Genomic DNA, 19,617 nt, shown 5'->3' with positions numbered 1-19,617 from the left:
TAGGTTTTAGGAATATCTCTTAGTGTATGCTCATTTTTTAATCTCTGAACGATTTAATTTGACCCAAGAGAGTCTAAAGTTGGTGCCCAAATTCATGTCAACTTGTCATTGCCAGAAGTCTGCATCTCCACAGTGAAATTTCATGGAATCTCTGCTCACATGGTTGGCAAATGTAGTTATTCTAATTTAGAATAAAGTCCTCATGTTAGCTAATTAAAAAGTAATGGCTGGGCTCCTGAGCGCCAAGGCCTTATGGTAAGGGATTGCAAATAGAATTTACAGTCTGTACCATTGAAGAAATTACAGTTGAGTTGAAATGATGTTTTCAATAGATAAAAATGTCAATTGAGGCAAAATAGTATAATATAAATTGAAAATTTAAATACTAAATAGTCTATGAGGTAAAGAAATGATTTGTCAGAAACTGTTTCCCAGAGAATGTAAACTTTCAAATTGAGTTTTGATAGAAGCAATAGACATCCTAAGTGCAGGTAGTAGTAAGTGGAGGACAACTAGATAATTGGGCAGTTTAGTTGGATAGCATATTGGAGTTGGAGTCAGAAAGACCTGAGTTCAAATGCTCCCTCACACACCTACTATGTGACATTAGGCACATCACTTAACCTCTATCTGTAAAATGGGGATTATAATTGTAACTGCCTCACAGGTTGTGAAGATCAAATGAGATAAATTGTCAAGCTCTATGCAAACCTTAAAGTACCATATAAATGCTAGCTTTTTTTTTTTTTATTAATTTGGAGGGGTTTGGGGAACACTTGATGGAGGGCCTCAGATTTTAACCTTGATGTGCTAGACCACTGTTATATCTTGAACAGACGATGATGTGATTTTTAAAAATGTTATTTGAGGAAGCTTATTCTGGCAAGTTTGGGATTTGATTTCAGTAGGAAGAGACTAAGGGGAGGAGACTAGTTAAGAGACTATTAATATAGATGAAAAATTATCAAAGCCCAGATTAGCCCAGATTAGGGTTAGTAACTGTGGACATGGAGAAGGGCTAATGCATGAGATTACAGAGGAAGAATCAATAGGATCTAGTACCTGATTGCATGTGGAGGGCAATGGAAAAGGAAGTGAAAAATAAACTCCAAGGTTACATGCAGTTCTAGAAGAGTAGGAAATAATGGTTCAGACCTACAGAGTGGTAGAAAGGGATAATAATATTGGGGAAAGAACTGGGGAGAATTAAGTTCCTTTTCAACATGCTATTACAGATCTTGAGAAGAAAGAAGCTCGGTTCTAAACATGAAGATTTGGGAAATACCAATTTCTATGTTTTTACTTATTCTTTTAATTTTTTCAGGGAAAGCAAGATAATAGAGAAAGAAAGAAATTTCACTATGTCTCTGGACAATGGAGCATGTTAACAGTCAGTGAAAGAATAGCCAAATAGTTGAAAAGTTAGATGAAGAGTAAGAGCACATCATCTCAGAAACCAGGGAAAGAGGAGGCTAATCTTTGGTATCCTATTTGAGATGTATATACACTTGAGAAGGTATATACGCTTGAGAATTCAAAAAATATGCAAATTTAAAAGGGACTGTGGAATTTAGCAAAGAGATTGGTAAAAGAAGGGAATAATTTAAGTAGTGTTTAGGATTGAAGTCAGATCACAAAGGGTTAAAGTGGGAGTGTGTGTGTGTGTGTGTGTGTGTGTGTGTGTACTGACTTATGTATTTGATCTATACAGATAAAAAAAGGTACAGCAGTGACCTTTTAATTCAAAAAGGAGTGAGTTTAAATTTGGTCCCCATCATCCCACTGGACATCTTAGGAAAAATCTGCTTTAAAAATCTTTTACGAGAGCTCTGGCATAGTAGTTATACAAAGGGTAGGGTCAGACCTAAAGTAATTAGTTTGAAAATAGTTGAATGATCCCTGAAAAGAAAAGATCATTAGACAATTTAGTCATTGAACCAACTGGACCTTCCACAAGTGTAAACCTCAAGCAAACCTCAGGGTTTGCTGCTACCACAGGTTCTTGGATCTGCTTTGTTAAAGGAAAGCAACTCAAAATGGGTTAACAAGCTTACTTTAATCAGTCAGACATATATCGTTTACCTTGTTCAGGGGAAAAAGGTCAGCACCCTGAACTTCAAAGTATACAGGCAGAATTATCAAGACAGAAACAGATCAAGTAGACAGTTTTCCAAACTGTCCAGCCATTACATCCATACCCAATCACCATCTGGGTTTTTCAAAGGGGGGGGGGGGAGGGCACCGCCCTGGACAACGGCTTCCCAGAATCTACATCAAATCACAGAACACTTCTCAAAGTGAGCCCCCAAAACAAAGCCTCTCATCAGGGCTTATATAGCCTTCTCCTGGCTCAGAGACTGTAACAACCTTATTGACTCACTGGCCAATCAAAAAGTATCTACTGAAAAACAAGCCTCCCACCCCAGGCTTCAGGTGCACTTTAGCCTAGGGGGCAGGGAAGATCTTCCAAATTTGCATTCCCATTACAACCAGTCACTAAGGTTTTCTTCCTAATTCAAATATGTACTACATCTAAATGAGACTAGAAAGATGGTTATTTATCCTAATCTTAATTATCTAGGAAAAGAAATTTCATAATTTCTCTTGTCTTCCTCTTCATTCATTCCTAATTTTACTTTACCTCCGATCAATTCTGATAGACAGAATTCTGGGTTGTCTTTTAAGAGTCTTGAGTTCTGATTCATTTTCTGCCTTTTATTTCATGTGTGATAATGGTAGAGTCATTTTGCCTCTGCACCTGAGTATCTGTATCAGTAAACTGGAAAGTGCTTCTTTCTTACTCTACTGAATAAGAATTAGATTTTTTTTTTGAATTCACATATCAATGTGGTCTTTATAGAGAAATTGAAAGTAGTCATTTTGTTTATATTGTTAACCCTGAACATTTATCTGATTTAGGGGAAGTTGACAGTTTCTGATAGGCAAATAAATGGGATTAATTATATTTAACTTCATTATTAAGGAATAAAACAACTGTTATGTCTTTTTCACACGATACCATTTTAAAATAATTGGCTGAGTTTTGTTTTTGCCTGTGTGTGATTCCTTATCTCTTTCAGTGATTGGAATCCCTACCCGAGGTACAAGATTAGGAACATCTGTGGATGACTCTGTGGATAGTCTGCTACAGCGAATGGCACAACATGAAAGCCAAGGGACCTTAGAGAAAAATATTGATGCTGTCATTGCCACAGTCTCCATCCCACCTTCGTCAAGCCCAGGCCATACTCACAGTAGGGAACGAGGTCTGGGGAAATCAGACAGCCTGCTGGTATCTACAGCACCTAGTGACTCCTGCAGTAACACCACCATCTCACTCCTCTCTGAGAGGTTGCCAAGCAGCTGTTCCCCGCATCATCTCAAGAGGAGTGTAGTAGAAGCCATGCAACGCCAAGCCCGGAAAATGTGCAATTATAACAAAATCTTGGCCACCAAGAAAAACCTGGACCATGTCAATAAAATCTTAAAAGCCAAAAAGCTGCAAAGACAGGCAAGGACAGGTAATAATTTTGTGAAGCGCAGACCAGGCCGACCTCGGAAATATCCCCTCCAAGCTGTAATGTCAATGCAGGCATTCCAGGGTGCCCAGTTTGCCAGCCCAGAATTAGATGAAGGGGAGGAAGGTGGAGCACTGCATCTTGGTCCTGATACAGTTACAGATGTCATTGAGGCTGTTGTTCAGAGTGTGAACCTGAACCCAGAACTTAGGAAAGGATGGAAAAGGAAAAGTTGGCTTCTGGGAGAAGAGGCAAGGAAAAGACAGAAGATACTTCCAGAGGAAGAACAGGAGAATAATAAAAGGTAACCTGTTTGTTTTGAAGAGGAGAAACCTCTACTTAATTTATCTGCAAAGTAAAGTTATCCAGATAATTTCTTGACCCTCAGCTTTATTTTGAGCTATGTAAGTTATTTTTCTATATTATATATTTCATTATTGATATTTCTCTATGTTAACTTTTTATAGAATCATAAAATTTTAAGTCTAAAGAGACTTTAAAGAACATTTGGTCCAACTATCCCTTTATGGATCAGGCCACTAAAGACCAGAGAAAGGAAATGATGTATTTGAAGTCATATGGCTTAATTAGTAGCAGATTTGGGACTAGAATCCAGGTCTTCTGACTCCCTCTCCAGCACTCTTTCCATTATGCCACATTGCTTTTTTCCCCCTTCACTGTACTTATATCTTGTTTTAAGTAGAATTGTATTGCTGTTCAGCTTTTAAAAGCCCAGTGTGATATATTTATTTACTTACTAGGTTAATTAATACCTCTTGCCATGCTCTTGGGTCTCAGGATCTATGAACTATATAGTCACTAATGCCATAAAATCCACTCATTCCCTTTTTCCTTCTCATCTCTTCCTGCCACCTCTCACTCTCCAAAATAAAAATATAATACATTATTTAGACAAATGCACCATCTTTGGGAGGTGAACCTTGATTGGTAGTGCTTAAAGGAGAGTAGAAAAAGGAAGTCTAGGGAAAAGTAAAGCAAATTAATTTAATTTCTGCACTAGGGTTAAGCTGTATCCTCCTTTAGGGACTTCTAGATGCTTTTGCAGTCCAAAAGTGAGTATATCTAGAATGAATCTCAGGCTTGTGTACTCTAAAGTGTGCCACAGATTCTAAAATTTTATATTTTCAGTTGGTGAGGGATTTCCACTGAAAGATGATGAATAAAAAGGATTATCCAAACTATTTTTCAAATATACCAACTAGTACCTCATTAGGAAGGTATACGTTCAGATAAAGGACATTTTGCTGAAGGTTATAGAAGAAAATAAGAGGTCTTTCTGTCATCTGTAATAATTTAGCTATTCCTTCACTGATTGCATCTCTCTCCCTTCCCCAGAGATTGGAGGCAGGAATATGATTAAAGTGATTATTGCAGTACTTGAGGCAAAATATGAAGAGGGATTGAACTGAAATGGTGATGATGTGAATGAATAGATGGGGAATGTATCTAAGAGATGACAATATTTGGCAGTTGACTTGATGTGGGCAGTGAGTGGAAGTAAGAGTGAAGTATAATTTTGTGATGTTTGTAGTAGGTAATTAGGAAGATGTTAGTGCCTGCAGCAAAAGTAAGCAACTTTGGAAGAGAAGGAGTTTTATGGAGAAAAGATGAGGTGCCTTTTGAACATACTGAGTTTGAGAAGCAGATATGACATTGACTTGATTGAAAGGACTCTGTACTCAACCCAGTGAGAAGACAGTAGTAATATCATGATAACCACTTTCAAATGTTTGAGAGACTTTCATATGGAAGATACATTGGACTTGTTTTGCTTGTACCCAAAGGACAAAACTTGAAGCAGTGTATGGACATTTCATTATGCTAGATTTCATCTTCATTTAAGATAAAACTTAAGCACTATCCTAAAATAGAATCAGCTACCTCATTAATGAGTGATTTTCCCCCTCACCAGAGGTCTTAAAGACTTGTAGAGGGAATTCTCTTTCAGCTATAGGTGGTCTAAATGATCTCTAAAGTCTCTTCTAACCCCTAGATTTTATGAAAGTATTCCCAGCAAGAAAGAACATTTTGAGTGAAGTCACAGTTACCATTCCATTTGTTTTATGCAGACATAAAATCTTATACTGAGGAGGAAAGCAGGAATCAAGAGCTGAAAGAGACCTCAGAGCCTGTCTGGTTTAACCTCTTCATTTTACAGGTGAAGAAACTGAGGCTCAAAGAGTTTTTGTGATTTGTCCAAGATCACATAGGTAGTAAGGTTCTTGTTGGAGATAAGCAGGAAATAAGTTGGATATATAGCTTGAGGATAAGATTATAGTCATATACGTCAGGTGAAGGAATTTAGACTTGATGCAATAGGGAGCCATTGTAAGTTCTCTACTAGAAAAATGACATAAAAGAAGTATTTAAGGAAAATGTCTGGCAGCCATCATGGTATAAATTAGAAAGGGAAGGAGAGCCTAGAATTCAAGAGGCGTTAAATAATGAAGGCCTGAATTATAAGATGAGGAAAATGTGACTAGACAGCTGTTCGTTGGAAAAAGATCCAGGGGTTTTAGTGGACTGCAGTTCCAGTTGGAGTCAGCAGTGTAATGACAGCCCAAAAAGCGAATTCAGTCATACACTTCATTGAGAGGTTTTTGGTATTGTTTTAGGACTAGGGAAGTGATAACCTTTGTTGCCCTCTGCCCTGACCAGAGCTCATTTCAAGTACTGTTCATTTTGGGCATCACATTTTAGGAAGGGCATTGATAACCTGGAGAACATTCAAAGGAGAACAGGATAGTTAACAGCCTAAAGATCATCCCTCAAAAGAATCACTTTGGGAGTGGCTAAGTGGTGCAGTGAATAGAGCACTGGACCTGGAGTCAGGAGGAACTGAGTTCAAATCTGGCATCAGACACTTAACACTTACTAGCCATGTGACCTTGGTCAAGTCACTAAACCCCAATTTCCCAGCCTTCCCCCCCCAAAAAAAAAGCAATAAATAAATTTTTTAAAAAAGAATCACTTTGCAGGAACTGGGATTGTTTAGCCTAGAGAAGAAATAATTTGGCAAGGACTTGTGGTAGCCTTGTTGAAGTATTTCATAAGCTGTCAGAGGAGGGAATAGACACATTCTGCTTACTCCTGCAGAACTAGAACTAGTGAGTAGAAGTTGTAAAAGTACTCTGCTTGATGAAAGGAAAAACTTCCTAACAGTCACAACTATACAAAAGTTTAATGTGTTACCACTAGAAGTTCTTCCTCATTGAAAATTTTTAGATAAATGCTGGATAACCACTTGCCAGATATATTGTAAAGGGTAATTCTTCTCAGGTTGTAGTTGATACAGATAATGACTTCAGCAAAAATTTATCATCTGCTACCTATGAAGTACTATATGAGATATTTTAGAGACTAGAAAGTTTGCAATTAGGGTAGCTAATTAATGTCATTAATGGAGATAAGGGAGTTGACAGGTGGGGTGCAGTTTTGGAGGAAATAGAATTATTTCCATGTCTAATATGTTTAGTTTTAAACAGAACAGTTCAAAACAGATCTGAAAGCCACTGGGTTTTAGTTTTTTAAATTGTCCCAGAATTCTTCTTTGCCTGAATTGTCTTAAGAATAGGCATTGAATACAGTTGTCTTGCTACATGTTGCTATCAGTCTTACTGCTCTCCCATAGTGTTAAGTGCCCATTTTCTCTCCCAATTTTCAGAAAACCTTTCTTTTTCTGCAATCATGGACTGATTTTCCACATCACATTGAATTACTAGTTAGATGCACTTTTGGATCATCTTCCAAAATGTCACTGAATTTGGTTTTAGTCCTTAGCTATCTATTTACTTATATCCATCATTTTTCTTCATACCATTATTGAGAAAATGTCAGAGTTACTCCCAGAAACACCATTTATCAACTTCAAAGATTAACCTCACCTGCCCCAAAGTAACATCTGCCTCTTTCATGAATCATTCATTTGTTAGTCCCTTTTCATAGAGCATAAGCAAACCCTGGGGTTAGAAATGTGACTTATACAAAAATATATTTCTTTTATAGCTATCCTATTGGTAGCAGTTCCTTCCTTAATTGCTGTTATCATTATCATAGTCATTGAAATTGTTCTTTGTATTGGCATGCTGCTTTATTTTCATTTATTAATTATTATTCACAAAAGCCCTGAGTGCTAAGTTTATGTTAATACTCTTTTATAAACTAGGAACCAAGGAAAGATAAATTAATAATTATCCCAGTGTTTAAGCCTGTAATGAAAAATAGTAGAACTTTATTTTGTTGCAACTTAGGTTTCATCAAGCAGTGAGACAATTCACCAAAAAATGACCCTATGTAGCTTTTGTGTTACTGATCGCTACTGCTCTTTGCTACCTGATAAATTGTTATTATCTCATACCATTGGTTATTCGAGAATAGCAGAACCAGGTGGTATTATATCCACAAAACAAACTGGGTAAATTGCTTTAATAACAATTGTTACACCATTACTACTCCTTTCTTCCCTCCTCCAGAAGTGAAGGTTACGTCACAGGCCATTCAACAAATGTCCAGTTGTACTCCATAATAGTCCATATCTAGAAAATAATATTAAAAAGTTTCAAAACTAGCAGAAATTTCACGATCAACCAAAAAAATATGACCCAAGAAATGTTGATTAGGAATGGTGGGTAGTAATTCAGTGTCCTTAGATACCTATTTGTAACCAAAGAAGGATTATCACTTTTTTCCCCCCTCAAACTAATTAATATGTATGATCCATGAAAGTTGCATTAGTCATACTAAACTATATAGCGCTCACCAAAGAAAGGGCTCTGCCCCCAAAAGCTATGATGTTTTAAAGGGTTGTAAAAAAAAAAGATAATTCTCTTTTTCATGCCTTGTTTCTTCTTCTTAGTCAAGGAAGTCTTTCTAGGAAAAAAAATTTGCATTTAAGATGCGCTTGGATGGAAAGACAGATAAGAAGTTTGCTAAGAGATAAGATATACAAAAAGGCTTAGAGTTGGAGTTATATATCAATCATATGAACACTTTGACCCAAACTATAACTACAGAAAAAATGTAATAATTGAATTTGAATGCAAATGGATGTAATTTTTAAAAATATATGTTACTTTAATGGGAAATAGTTTCTCACTATAAGATTATGTTTAAATTATGTTTTATTCCCAGCTTTCCTGAGACAATTGATTCTCCTAGTCCTCCAGAGGCCCCACCAAAACCACCTGAACCTGAGAATACCCTGCAGCCTCTGCCTTCTCTTATTCCACGGGAAAAGAAAGCCCCTCGCCCCCCAAAGAAGAAATATCAGAAAGCAGGGCTCTATTCTGATGTATATAAAACTACAGAGTAAGTTAATAGCACTTATCAGTATTCTCCTCACTGCCTAATTTCCTTATGAAATCTTATTGCCTGGAACATGGTAAGATCTTAAATCCTTGGTGATTAATTACATATGTCCACATTGAACTGCTATCCTTTCATATATAGGTATTAAATTTCCATTGTACTTCCATGACACTATATAGAGGTTTAAACATATTTCCTTTCCCAAAGTTCTTAGATTACAATCTAATAACATTTATGTAGTTGGGCAGCAGTTCCTTTCATATCAGAAATGATGCTATTATCAGTTGCTGTTTGGAGTGTGAAATAAAGAAAAGTATTTCACCATTACTCCTTTCCACACCATGTAATATCAAAATTTTTCATTGATTTATGACTTCATCTGCTTTGAGTCAGAAAGAGCTGGTTTGATTTGGTTTTGCTAAACATAGAAAATGGAAGTTTACCAAGTTATTTTTGGAGGGGGGAAGAGAGGAAAGGGAATCCTTTGGTGGCATGTATTTTTGAAGTTGTCTTAACTTCTGGAATTTTCCTACTTGGTAGTATAGAGTAGAATACTATAAAGTAAAACCTCTAACTGGGATCAAAATGCCCTCTATTGTCTTTATCCAGACCTTAGTTTTAAAGATGTAATTGCAGTCAGAAAGCAAATTTCTTGCCTCTGAAACTGTGTTTAAAACTTAATTTTATGGGGCGTCTAGGTGGTGCAGTGAATAGAGAGCACCAGCCCTGGAGTCAGGAGGACCTGAGTTCAAATTCAGCCTCAGACACTTAACATACAAAAAACTAGCTATGTAACCTTGGACAAGTCACTTAACCCCAATTTCCCTACCTTCCCTTCTCCAAAAAACAAAAAAAAACCCTTAATTTTACTAATAATAGAATCCTTTCCACATAACAGGAAGAGCAGACACTTTCAAGTTTTTAGTAAAGAATTCTTATATCATTACTTTATTGTCTATGTACCTGCTTGAGGGCTCACAAACTAGTACAACAACCCTTTTGTGGACTGATTAATTTCTGGGGATTTTTTGGTTTTGTTTTCTCAAATTATTTTCAGATGTTCTCTGTGTTAAAGTTGTACAGTCCAATCCAGTTGATTTGATTGCTTTCAGAGAGCCAAAACACTGTCACATTTAGAGAAAGAAGAGGTTTTATAAGCTTTCTGAAAATCAACCTTTTTAACTGAATAAAATGTAGTTATTTCTGTGAGAATCTTCACCAGAAGATTCTGCAAGGTACTTAGGGACATTTTCAGATACAAACAAATTAGATAATAACCCCTGAAATTCTCTATTTAGAGAAAATATTGCTGTGTAGAAGGGAAAATCTCTTTGATGTTGACAGTTAATGTAGAGTCTTTTCCATATACTTAACTACCTTTCCATGTGAAAGGTGGAAGGGCACTAGCAGGAACAATGTGGAAAAGCTACTTCACTTGCTCTCTTTATCCCCCCCACCTGTTTTGTTTTGTTTTGTTTTGTTTTGCTTTTTGGAGGACAGTTGGGGTTAAGTGACTTGCCCAAGGTCACACAGCTAGTTTTTGTGTTAAGTGTCTGAAGCCGCATTTGAACTCAGGTCCTCCTGAATCCAGGGGCAGTGCTCTATTCACCATGCCACCTAGCCACCCCCACTTTATCGCTTATTGATAATGAGTGCTGGCACGATCTACTGTGGATTGTTAATCTAGACCATCCTGCTTATCAGAATTGGCAGGAGTGCCTTGGTAGTTCTTCCTCATAGTTGAATTGAGTTCAGTGTCAAATAGAAACACAAACAGGAGCCACTAAGCCATACATGAAGATCTCTGTGGCCACATATTGAATTAGAAAATCACTTATTATAAGCATCTTTGTTTAATTGTGTTTTTTATTTATTTTGTTAAATATTTCCCAATTTTAACCTTATTTGAGGCACATTCTCTGCCTGCACTCCATGTGTTTGACACCTCTGGTTAAGCTGATAATAAAGGGAAGGTGAAACAGCAAAGAGGATTTTGAAGAGCAAAATAAGTTTCTATCCATATGTTTTTCACACAGATGCCAAAATGATTTTCCTAAAGCACAGTTATAATCAGAACACTCCCCCACTTAATGAACTTCAGAGGTTACTGAGATGAAATACAAACTCCTCTTTGACATTTAAAGCCCTTCACAAACTAGCTCCAGCTACCCTTTCTATGAATTCTACAGTCCTACTAAACTGTCCTTGTTATTCTTCATGCTACATACTTCATCTCCCATTTCTTTGCCTTTGTGCAGGGTATTCCTGTTCATGTTTTGAATGCATTTTCTTCTGACTCTGCTCTTAGAATCCCTAGTTTCCTTCAGCATTATCACCTTCTCCATGAGTCGTTTCAATTAGAGTGTCAGCCAGGTCTCAAAAGACTCATAATAGAAAATGCTTTCCACGTCTAGAGAAAAGAACTGTGGAGTCTGAATGCAGATCAAAGCTTGCTATTTTCACTTTTTTTGTTTTTTTTCTTTCTTGTGGTTTTTCCCTTTTGTTTCTTCTTTTACAACATGACTAATGTGGAAATATGTTTAGTATGATTGTACGTGTAAGCCCAGGTCGGATTGTTTGTTGTCTTGGGGAGGGAGGGAGGAAGAAAAAAATTTGAAACTCAGAATTTTATAAAACTGAACGTTGATCTCTCACAGTTCCAACTCCAAAAATATCTCTATCTCAGGGGTTCTACCATATTTAATGTTGAATTTTCCTTTGAATGATGAGTGACTTACTCATTCCCTGTCCTTACCTATATACCTCATATATATCTCTATATATATCACAGGGTGCCTGCTGAAGCTTTGATGGAATTTCATTATTGCTGGTACAATAGAGGGTCAGCTTCTTTAGGGCAGGGAACTTTTCATTTTTGTACCTTACACCTAGTAGGTACCTAATAATTCCTTGTTGATTAAATTATTTAGTTAATGTGGTTACTAGTTAGATTCAGGAAGATTGACTTACTCATTCAACAAGTATTATTAAATACTTAGGACTTAAAAGGCATTGTACTAGGTGCTAAAGGGAGATATAAATGATACAATCCCTGCCCTAAAGAAGCTTACTATTACAAGAAGTACATTACAGAATACAGTAGAAGCCTCTAGAGGAGAAATCATTTCTAGCAGAGAAACATCAAAAAGGTTTAATTGAGAAGCTGGCATTTGAAGTAGGCTTTGAAAGATAGGTAGTTTTTTCAGTAAACAGAAGTGAAACTAAGACTATTCCAAGAATACAGAACAGTATGAGTGAAGGCATGGAGGTAGTAAAGCATGTGTTGTTGCATGAAATGAGAGACAGCATGGTACAGTGTAAAGAGCATAGAATTTGCATTCAGAGAACTTGGGTTCAGTTCTTGGCTCTGATGATTGCTATCTGGATTATGACTTTGGGCAAGTTATTATACTTCTCTAGGCTCCTCAGATCCTTTCTGGCTCTAAGTCTATTCTTTAATAATCTAGTCTGACTGGACTAGATTATAATTGGATCATATACAATGCTATCTAAGTGGGACAGAAATTATGCATCCCTTTTTTCTTATTATTGAGTTTAAATTATGTTAAAGGAGGGGCAGCTAGGTGGCACAGTGAATAGAGCACCGGCCCTGGAGTCAGGAGGACCTAAGTTCACATCTGGCCTCAGACACTTGACATTCTTACTAGCAGTGTGATCTTGGGCAAATCACTTATCCCCAATTGCCTTGCCTTCCTCCACAAAAACAAATACACACTTACACACACACACACACACACACACATTATGTTAAAGGAAAGCCCCCAAAGTATACATTCTTTCTTGGACTCATTAACTCATAAGTGACTTAAAAAATGATCAAGTACCCAAATACGTTTTGGACAGTGTCAATAAGAATAGAATAACACAGTCCTGACACTAGTCTTGGACTTTTCATGTTTTCCAGAATATTATTTCAGGCATTTTTTAGCATGACCCCTACAATATATTTAGTGATAGTTTCTCATATCTTTAAACCAGTTTGGAAGGGGGTAGGGGATGATTATTTGGTTTTGGTTTTTTTTTTACAGAGCTTCTTGCCAAAGTTTTTTTATTAACTTGTGTTACTACAGGTGTTGAATTTAGGGAAACAAATATACCTTTATTCTAAGGGCAGACTATAAAGAGGTTCTCTCTTTTTCTCTCCTCTTTTCTCTCTTTGCCCTCTCTCCTTTCTCTTTCCCCTTTCTTTTTTCTTTCATCTCTCTCCCCTTCCTCTCTGTATGAAGGTGGAGAGAGGAAAACTAGACTACGAAGGGCTTTGAACATAAGTAGGATTTTGTATTTAATCTTAGAGATGATAGGGAGCCATTGCAGTTTTTTGAATAGAGGAGTGGGATGCTGACATGGTCTGAACTGCACATTAGGAAAATTACTTGGGTAACTAATTGGAGAATTTATTAGAATGGGAAGAGACTTGTGGTAGGCAGACCAACCAGCAGACTATTGCCCTAGGCCAGATATAAAGAGATGAGGGTCTATACCAGGGTGTTGACAGTGTCAGAGAAGAAAAGGAGCTGAATTTGAGAGGTGTTACAGAGGTAAAATCAATAGGCCTTGCAATAGATTGGATATGGGAGGGTTTGAGAGAAGGTAAGGAGCTGAGAATGATATCTACTTAAAAGAGTGACCAGCATTTCATAGTAAATAATGTTAAAAGGCTTGATTATGACTATCTTGAAAATGAAATTAAAAATTATGAAAATAACTTTATTTTTTCTTTAACAAATTTTAGTTTAGAATTACAACTGTGTGTATTCTTATATTAAAGAATGAAATTATCATATGCATTGTATGCATTTTTCTGAAAAACTTTAGTGATCACACAATGTTTGACTTTCATAGCAACATGGTCATAAAGAGGATCTTTTTACCAAAACACATCAGAACTTTATCAGTTTATCCAAGAACCTCTGTGTAATCTTTGGTAGTCAAATAGCATTTCTTGAGATCTAGGCACTATGCTAAGTACTAGGGATACAAAAAAGGGCAAAAACAGTTCTTGCTTTCAAGGAGCTCACAGTCTGATTGGGGAGAAAACATACAAACAGTTACCGACAGACAAGATGGAGACAATATAAAGTGAAATTAGTCTCGGAAAGAAGGCTCTAAGATTAAAGAGGACTGGGAATAGTTTCTTGCAGAAGGTAAGCCCTTACTTGAGCTTTGAAGGAAGCCAGGATGAACCTTTAGGGAAAACTAGGAGGCAGAGATGAAGAGGGATAGTGTTTCAGTCAGGGAGACATAAGAAGGGGATAGCCAGTGAAAAAAATCTCAGATTTAGGAGATGGAGTGTCATATAGAAGGAATAGCAAGGAGTCCAGCATCACTGGATCAGAAGAGTATGTGGAGGGTCATAAGGTATAAGAAGATGGGGAAGGGAGAAAGGGGGCCAGGTTATGAAGTACTTTTATGGCCAAACAGGATTTTATTTTGGAAACAATAGGGAACCACTAGAGATTATTGAATAGGGGAGTAGTAGGGTCATCCTTATGTTTTTGGAAGATAAATTTGGCAGCTAAGATAGATTGGAGAGTATCAGAGACTTAAGGCAAGGAGACTAACCAGAAGGCTATTGTAATAATTCAGGTTTGAGGTGATAAAGACCTACACCACCAGACTGGTAGCAATTTCAGAGGATGGAAGGGGGCATATGGGAAAGATGCTCTGCAGATAGATTTGACATACCTTGGCAACTAATTGGATATATGGGCAGTGAGAGGTTGGGGCCCCCTGGGTAACTGGTAGGATGGTGCTTTGTTTACAGTAAGAGGGAAGTTTCAAAGAGGGGGAGTGCTTGTGGGGGACGACAATAATGAGTTTGATTTTGGACATGGTGAGTTTATGGGACATCCACTTTGAGATGTCTAATAGGCAGTTGGAGACGCAAGATTCAAGGTTTGCATAGAGGTTTAAGCTGGACAAGTAGATCTGAGAATCAGTCTGAAGAGAGAGTATATATATTTCTTCAGAGAAGCAAAATAGTATAGAAAGAGAAAAGGACCTTCAGGGATACACATTGTTAGTAGGGGTGACCTGGATGAAGATCTAGTAAAGGAGACAAAGAAGGAGTGGTCAGACAGAAAGGAGAACCAGAAGAGAGCAGTGTCCTGAAAATTTAGAGAAAAGAGAGCATCAAATGATATTCAGGTCATTCATTTGAAGCCCTTCTTAAAGACACTGATTCACAGAGATGTTGATGGGATGAGTTGGGATAGTTAACAGTTTAAGAGGGGAAGGGTGTTTGGACACCTGATTTCATAAATGGCCACTTTCTTTATGAATATTGTTGTATTGATTGATGACTTTTGCTTTCCTATGCAATCTCATAGGCAAAGGTATATATGGCATAGTGAATAGAGAGTAATCAGAGCAGCTCAGTTTCAATTGCTACTTCTAACACATACTAGCATGTGAGTACAACCAAATGGAGAGATTCCCTTAATCATTTTTTCACTCATTTTCTCCTTTTCACAAACATAAATTCTAGATATGACTGTTGGGAGTGCTATAAACTGCCAAACAAGTGACAACTTCTCGGTGCTGCAGGCAACTATGTGAGATTATAAATTGCTTTAACAGAGCAACTATTGATCTGCATTGATAGAGGGAATTTCCTCATTGAGACATCTCACACAATTAAATCAGAGGTAGAGACCAAAAGAAAATGTAATCTTGTTACTATGGGCATGAGGTTCCCCCAATATTTTGTATTTGCTTATACGTGTGCCTGTTATTTCCAACAGTAGAATATAAACTCTTAAAGAGCAGGAAATGTTTCTTTGGTTTTATACACATTTTTGATTGACTGAATGTCAGTTGATATAAAGTATGCAAAAACATTTTGCAAATCTGAAATCATTATATAAATGTTAACTTCTTTTTCTTCTCTGTGGCACAGTAGGCCAAGAGCCAGTCTAGAGTCCAAGAAAACTTGGGTTTAGGTCCTGTTTCTAACATGTACTGGTTGTGTGACCTTGGGGAAGTTACCTAACTTCTCAGTTGCTCAGGCAACTCTCAAAGATTGTAAGCAGCATAAAAGGTGCTGAGTTGCATTAATAGAGGATGTTTCCTCAAGTAGGATTTCCCTGTACCTATACCAGTAAAATCATAGTTTCAGTCCCAGTCCTTACTGATGAAAATAAGTTTGATGAGATGAATGTGATAGTGGAGTCAGTGTAAGAATTAGCTAGAGCAGGTCACCCTCTCACAAAATAGCCCAGAGTTTTGATAGATTTTAAAATAATTATCAAACCTTTCTCTTATGCCCTACTGCCCTTCCTCCTGTAGTTAATAGTGTTTCTTCCTTTTTCTTATGCACCTTGTTTCTTCACTGAAAAGTCCTGCTCCAGGGGAGGCTAGGTGGCTAGTGATTAAAGCGCCGGCCCGGCTTCAGGAGGAACTAGGTCGGTTCTGGCCTCAGACACTTAACACCCACACAAAAAAAACTAGCCGTGTAACCTTGGGCAAGTTATTTAAACCCAGTTGCCCTCCAAAAGGCAAAAAAAAAAAAAAAAGGTCCTGATCCTTTTCTTTTCTTCATAAGCCTCCTCCTCCCCTCCCTTCACTCCCCCCACCCCCAGAAATTCCTGAAAACAAATGGAGGTCTTGTGTGTTTCATAGTAAATGGCACCTACTGTCAGCAGCCATATCTAGAACTTCCCTGTTTTTGTGAAGGAGAACAAACAAGTGAACAATAATTAAGGGAATCTTCTCCATTTGGTTCTGCTCCTAACATTAACATAAAACATTGTCATTGTGTATCTTTACAGCAGTTGTGGGTGGTGGTTCATAAAAACCTAGGAGGCATCATAGACATGGGGAAGGCTATGGGAGGAGCTCATCTTCCCGTTTGGATTCTTTTTGTTTTTTATATAATCATAGCTATGTCCATTTTATATGGCTAAGAAAAACTTCAGCAGCTGGTGAGGGACTAGGATGAGCTACGTTGCTGTAGCTCCCTCTAGTGACAGAAGAGTCTAGTCACTCCTAGGAACCACTGTTTCTGTTTTTGCAGTATTCATTAAAACAGAACTGATGGCCTATTTTCTTTTCCTTTTAATGAGTGTCATAGATAGCAACATTTGATTTAGAAAATTCTCCAGCTTGATAATAAGTCATAATTCCAACTTATAACTTCTCTCTGTTATTTATTGTATTTCTCAAATCCATTCTCTAAATTTGTTGTGAACTAGCAAGCATTTATTAAGAGCCTATTTATGCTAGGTTATTTATCCTAGCACTTTGCTAGGTCCTGGGGAACAAATACAAAGAATGAAATAATCCCTACTCTTAAAGAACTTATATTTTACCAGGAGATACTTAGGAGGGAAAGACATTAGTTGATGAAATCAAGAAATATCTTGCAGAAGTGGTACTTGAACTGCATCTTAAAGTAAGAGAAGGATTTTTTGAGGTAGAAGTGAAAAGAGAATGTATTCCAGACATAGTTTGTATTTGTATTTGTACCTGTTATTTCCAACAGTAGAATATAAACTCTTAAAGAGCAGGAACTGTTTCTTGTTTAGTTAGTAGACATTTTTGATTGACTATAGTATATCTACCTTACAGAAGATTACTTTTGAGTATCAGTTGAGATAAAGTATGCAAAAACATTCCAGATGATAATTGAATCAATAAGAGCTAATAAAGTCACCAAGGCAGAGAGTTTAGAGAGGAGAGACCCTGGATAAAATGTTGAAATATTGCCACAGTTAGTGGGTATGACATAGATGAAAACTGGCAAAGAAGACTGAACAAAGGTAGAAGACCCAGGAAGGAGTAATTGACAAAAAGAAAGAATATTCTGGAGGAGAAATTGGTCAAGAAGTTTGAAGTTTTGAGGCAAAGCCAGGATGGTGGAGAAAAGGCAGGGACTTGCCTGAGCTCTCCCCCAAACTCCTCCAAACAACTTTAAGTAATACCCCAAAACAAATTCTGGAGCACCAGAATCCACAAAAAGAGTGAAACAATTTTCTAGCAAAAGACAACTTAGAAGGTCTGTCATTCTGGGGTGAGAGAGGAGTGCAGTCCAGTGCATGCAGTGCCAGTGCAGACCCAGCCCCAGCAAAGCAGAAGCAGGCCTTGGGAACAACTAAATCAATAGCAGCTGCTTCCAGAGCTCTCAGCCCACAGACAGTAAGAGGGTTGAACAAGTGGTCAGAAATGAGAGGGATCTCTTTCTTGGCACTAGAGACAGGCCTTTGTGGCTCTGTATATACTTGGATCTGGGTCAACCTCCTGGATCTCAGTCCCAGGTAGAACACTACCACACCAGAGCTTGCAGCCACAGGGGAACAGGGACCCTCTTTACAATTCTAGGGCAGAAAAGAGTGCTTGTGGTTGCTCACAGACCATACACAGGCCAGGAGAGTAGTAAACATCTCTCCTTAGATCATACCATGTTGGAAGAACTGAAAACTTACAGATCCCTAGAAGTATCTCTGAAAACAGCTATATAAAACCCCTGACGTTTGAATGCACTCTCCACCCTGGAAGCAAAACCACACTTTAGCAAAGAGAAATATGCTGGAAAAATGAGCAAACAGAAAAAATTTCTAACTATAGAAAGTTAATGTGGTGACAACAAAGATCCAAACACACACTCAGAAGAAGAAAACAAAGTCAAAACAACTACATCCAAATCCTCAAAACAAAATATGAATTGGTCTCTGCCCATGGAAGAGCTCAAAAGGAATTTTTTTTAATCAAGTAAAGGTAGAGGAAAAATTGGAAATTGAAATGAGAGTGATGCAAGAAAATCGTGAAAAAAGAGTCAACAGATTGATGTAAAGGAGGCACACACACACAAAATATTGAAGAAAATAACACCTTAGGGTGGCTAGGTGGCACAGTGAATAGAGCACTGGTCCTGGAGTCAGGAGGACCAGAGTTCAAATCTGAGCTCACACACTTAACACTTACTAGCTGTGTGGCCTTGGGCAAGTCACTTAACCCCAATCTCCCTGCCTTCCCCCCTCCAAAAAGAAAAAGAAAAAAAAAAAAGAAAATAACATCTTAAAAACAGAGTAGGCCAAATGGTAAAAGAGGCACAAAAATCTAATGAAGAGAAGAATGCTTTGAAAAGCAGAATTGGCCAAATGGAAGAGGAGGTATAAAAACTAAGTGAAAAAAGATAATTCCTAAAAAGAAGTAGGAAGTTTGAGAAAAGACTTAAGTTTGGCAATTAAAAGATCTTTGATAGCTTTGGAGAGAGCATTTTGAGTTGAGTAGAGGTCAGAATCCAGATTGTAGAAGTTTGGGGAGTAAGAGATGTAGTGATGTAGACAATCAATGTTGACAACTTTTTCTAGAAGTTTGGCTTAGAAATGGAAGGGGAGATACAAAATTATATTGGGGGGGTGGGGATGGTAGAATCTAATAAAAATCAGTCAAGAAAGAACCAGTAGATCAGGAAAATTAAAGAGGGGATGATTGCTAGTACAGTCTACTAGAGAAGGTGGGAGAGGATATTAAGGTAGATTATAGGTTTCCCCTGGGTAAGTTAGAAGGGCCATATCATTATTAAAAACTATATGGAAAGAGGGAATAAGGGATAATGTCTGGGGATTTTGAATTGGTGTTGAAATTTGAAAACAGCAAAAAATCAGCCATCTTGTGAAATATTTTGTCATCTTTAGTTTAATGTGATAGAACCACTCCCCTGGAAATTTCTCCTGCCATAACAAAGTTGTGATTGTTCCTTGTGCCTTCCCAAAGGTCATGCTCTCTTCATCTGACTCAGAAACTGGGC

General features: G+C 37.5%; 1 protein-coding gene across 5 annotated transcripts in view; it reads left to right on the top strand.

Moving 5' to 3' along the window:
• The window catches only part of ASH1L (ASH1 like histone lysine methyltransferase), a 268,283-nt gene that overhangs the window by 143,350 nt on the left and 105,316 nt on the right, over positions 1-19,617 (top strand). For all 5 annotated transcript variants that reach the window (XM_069078224.1, XM_069078221.1, XM_069078222.1 and 2 more), the window contains 2 exons: positions 3,081-3,822; positions 8,670-8,846. In XM_069078224.1, the coding sequence (XP_068934325.1) occupies positions 3,081-3,822; positions 8,670-8,846 (919 nt within the window). The remainder of the gene's footprint in view (positions 1-3,080; positions 3,823-8,669; positions 8,847-19,617) is intronic.

Source organism: Petaurus breviceps, unplaced genomic scaffold (genome assembly GCF_028583685.1).
Source record: "Petaurus breviceps papuanus isolate PSGF00001 unplaced genomic scaffold, PetGlider_PUasm1.0 91023, whole genome shotgun sequence".
Lineage (NCBI taxonomy): Eukaryota > Metazoa > Chordata > Mammalia > Diprotodontia > Petauridae > Petaurus > Petaurus breviceps.
The sequence above is the reverse complement of the archived record's forward strand: the minus strand, read 5'-3'. Positions and strand labels throughout refer to the sequence as shown.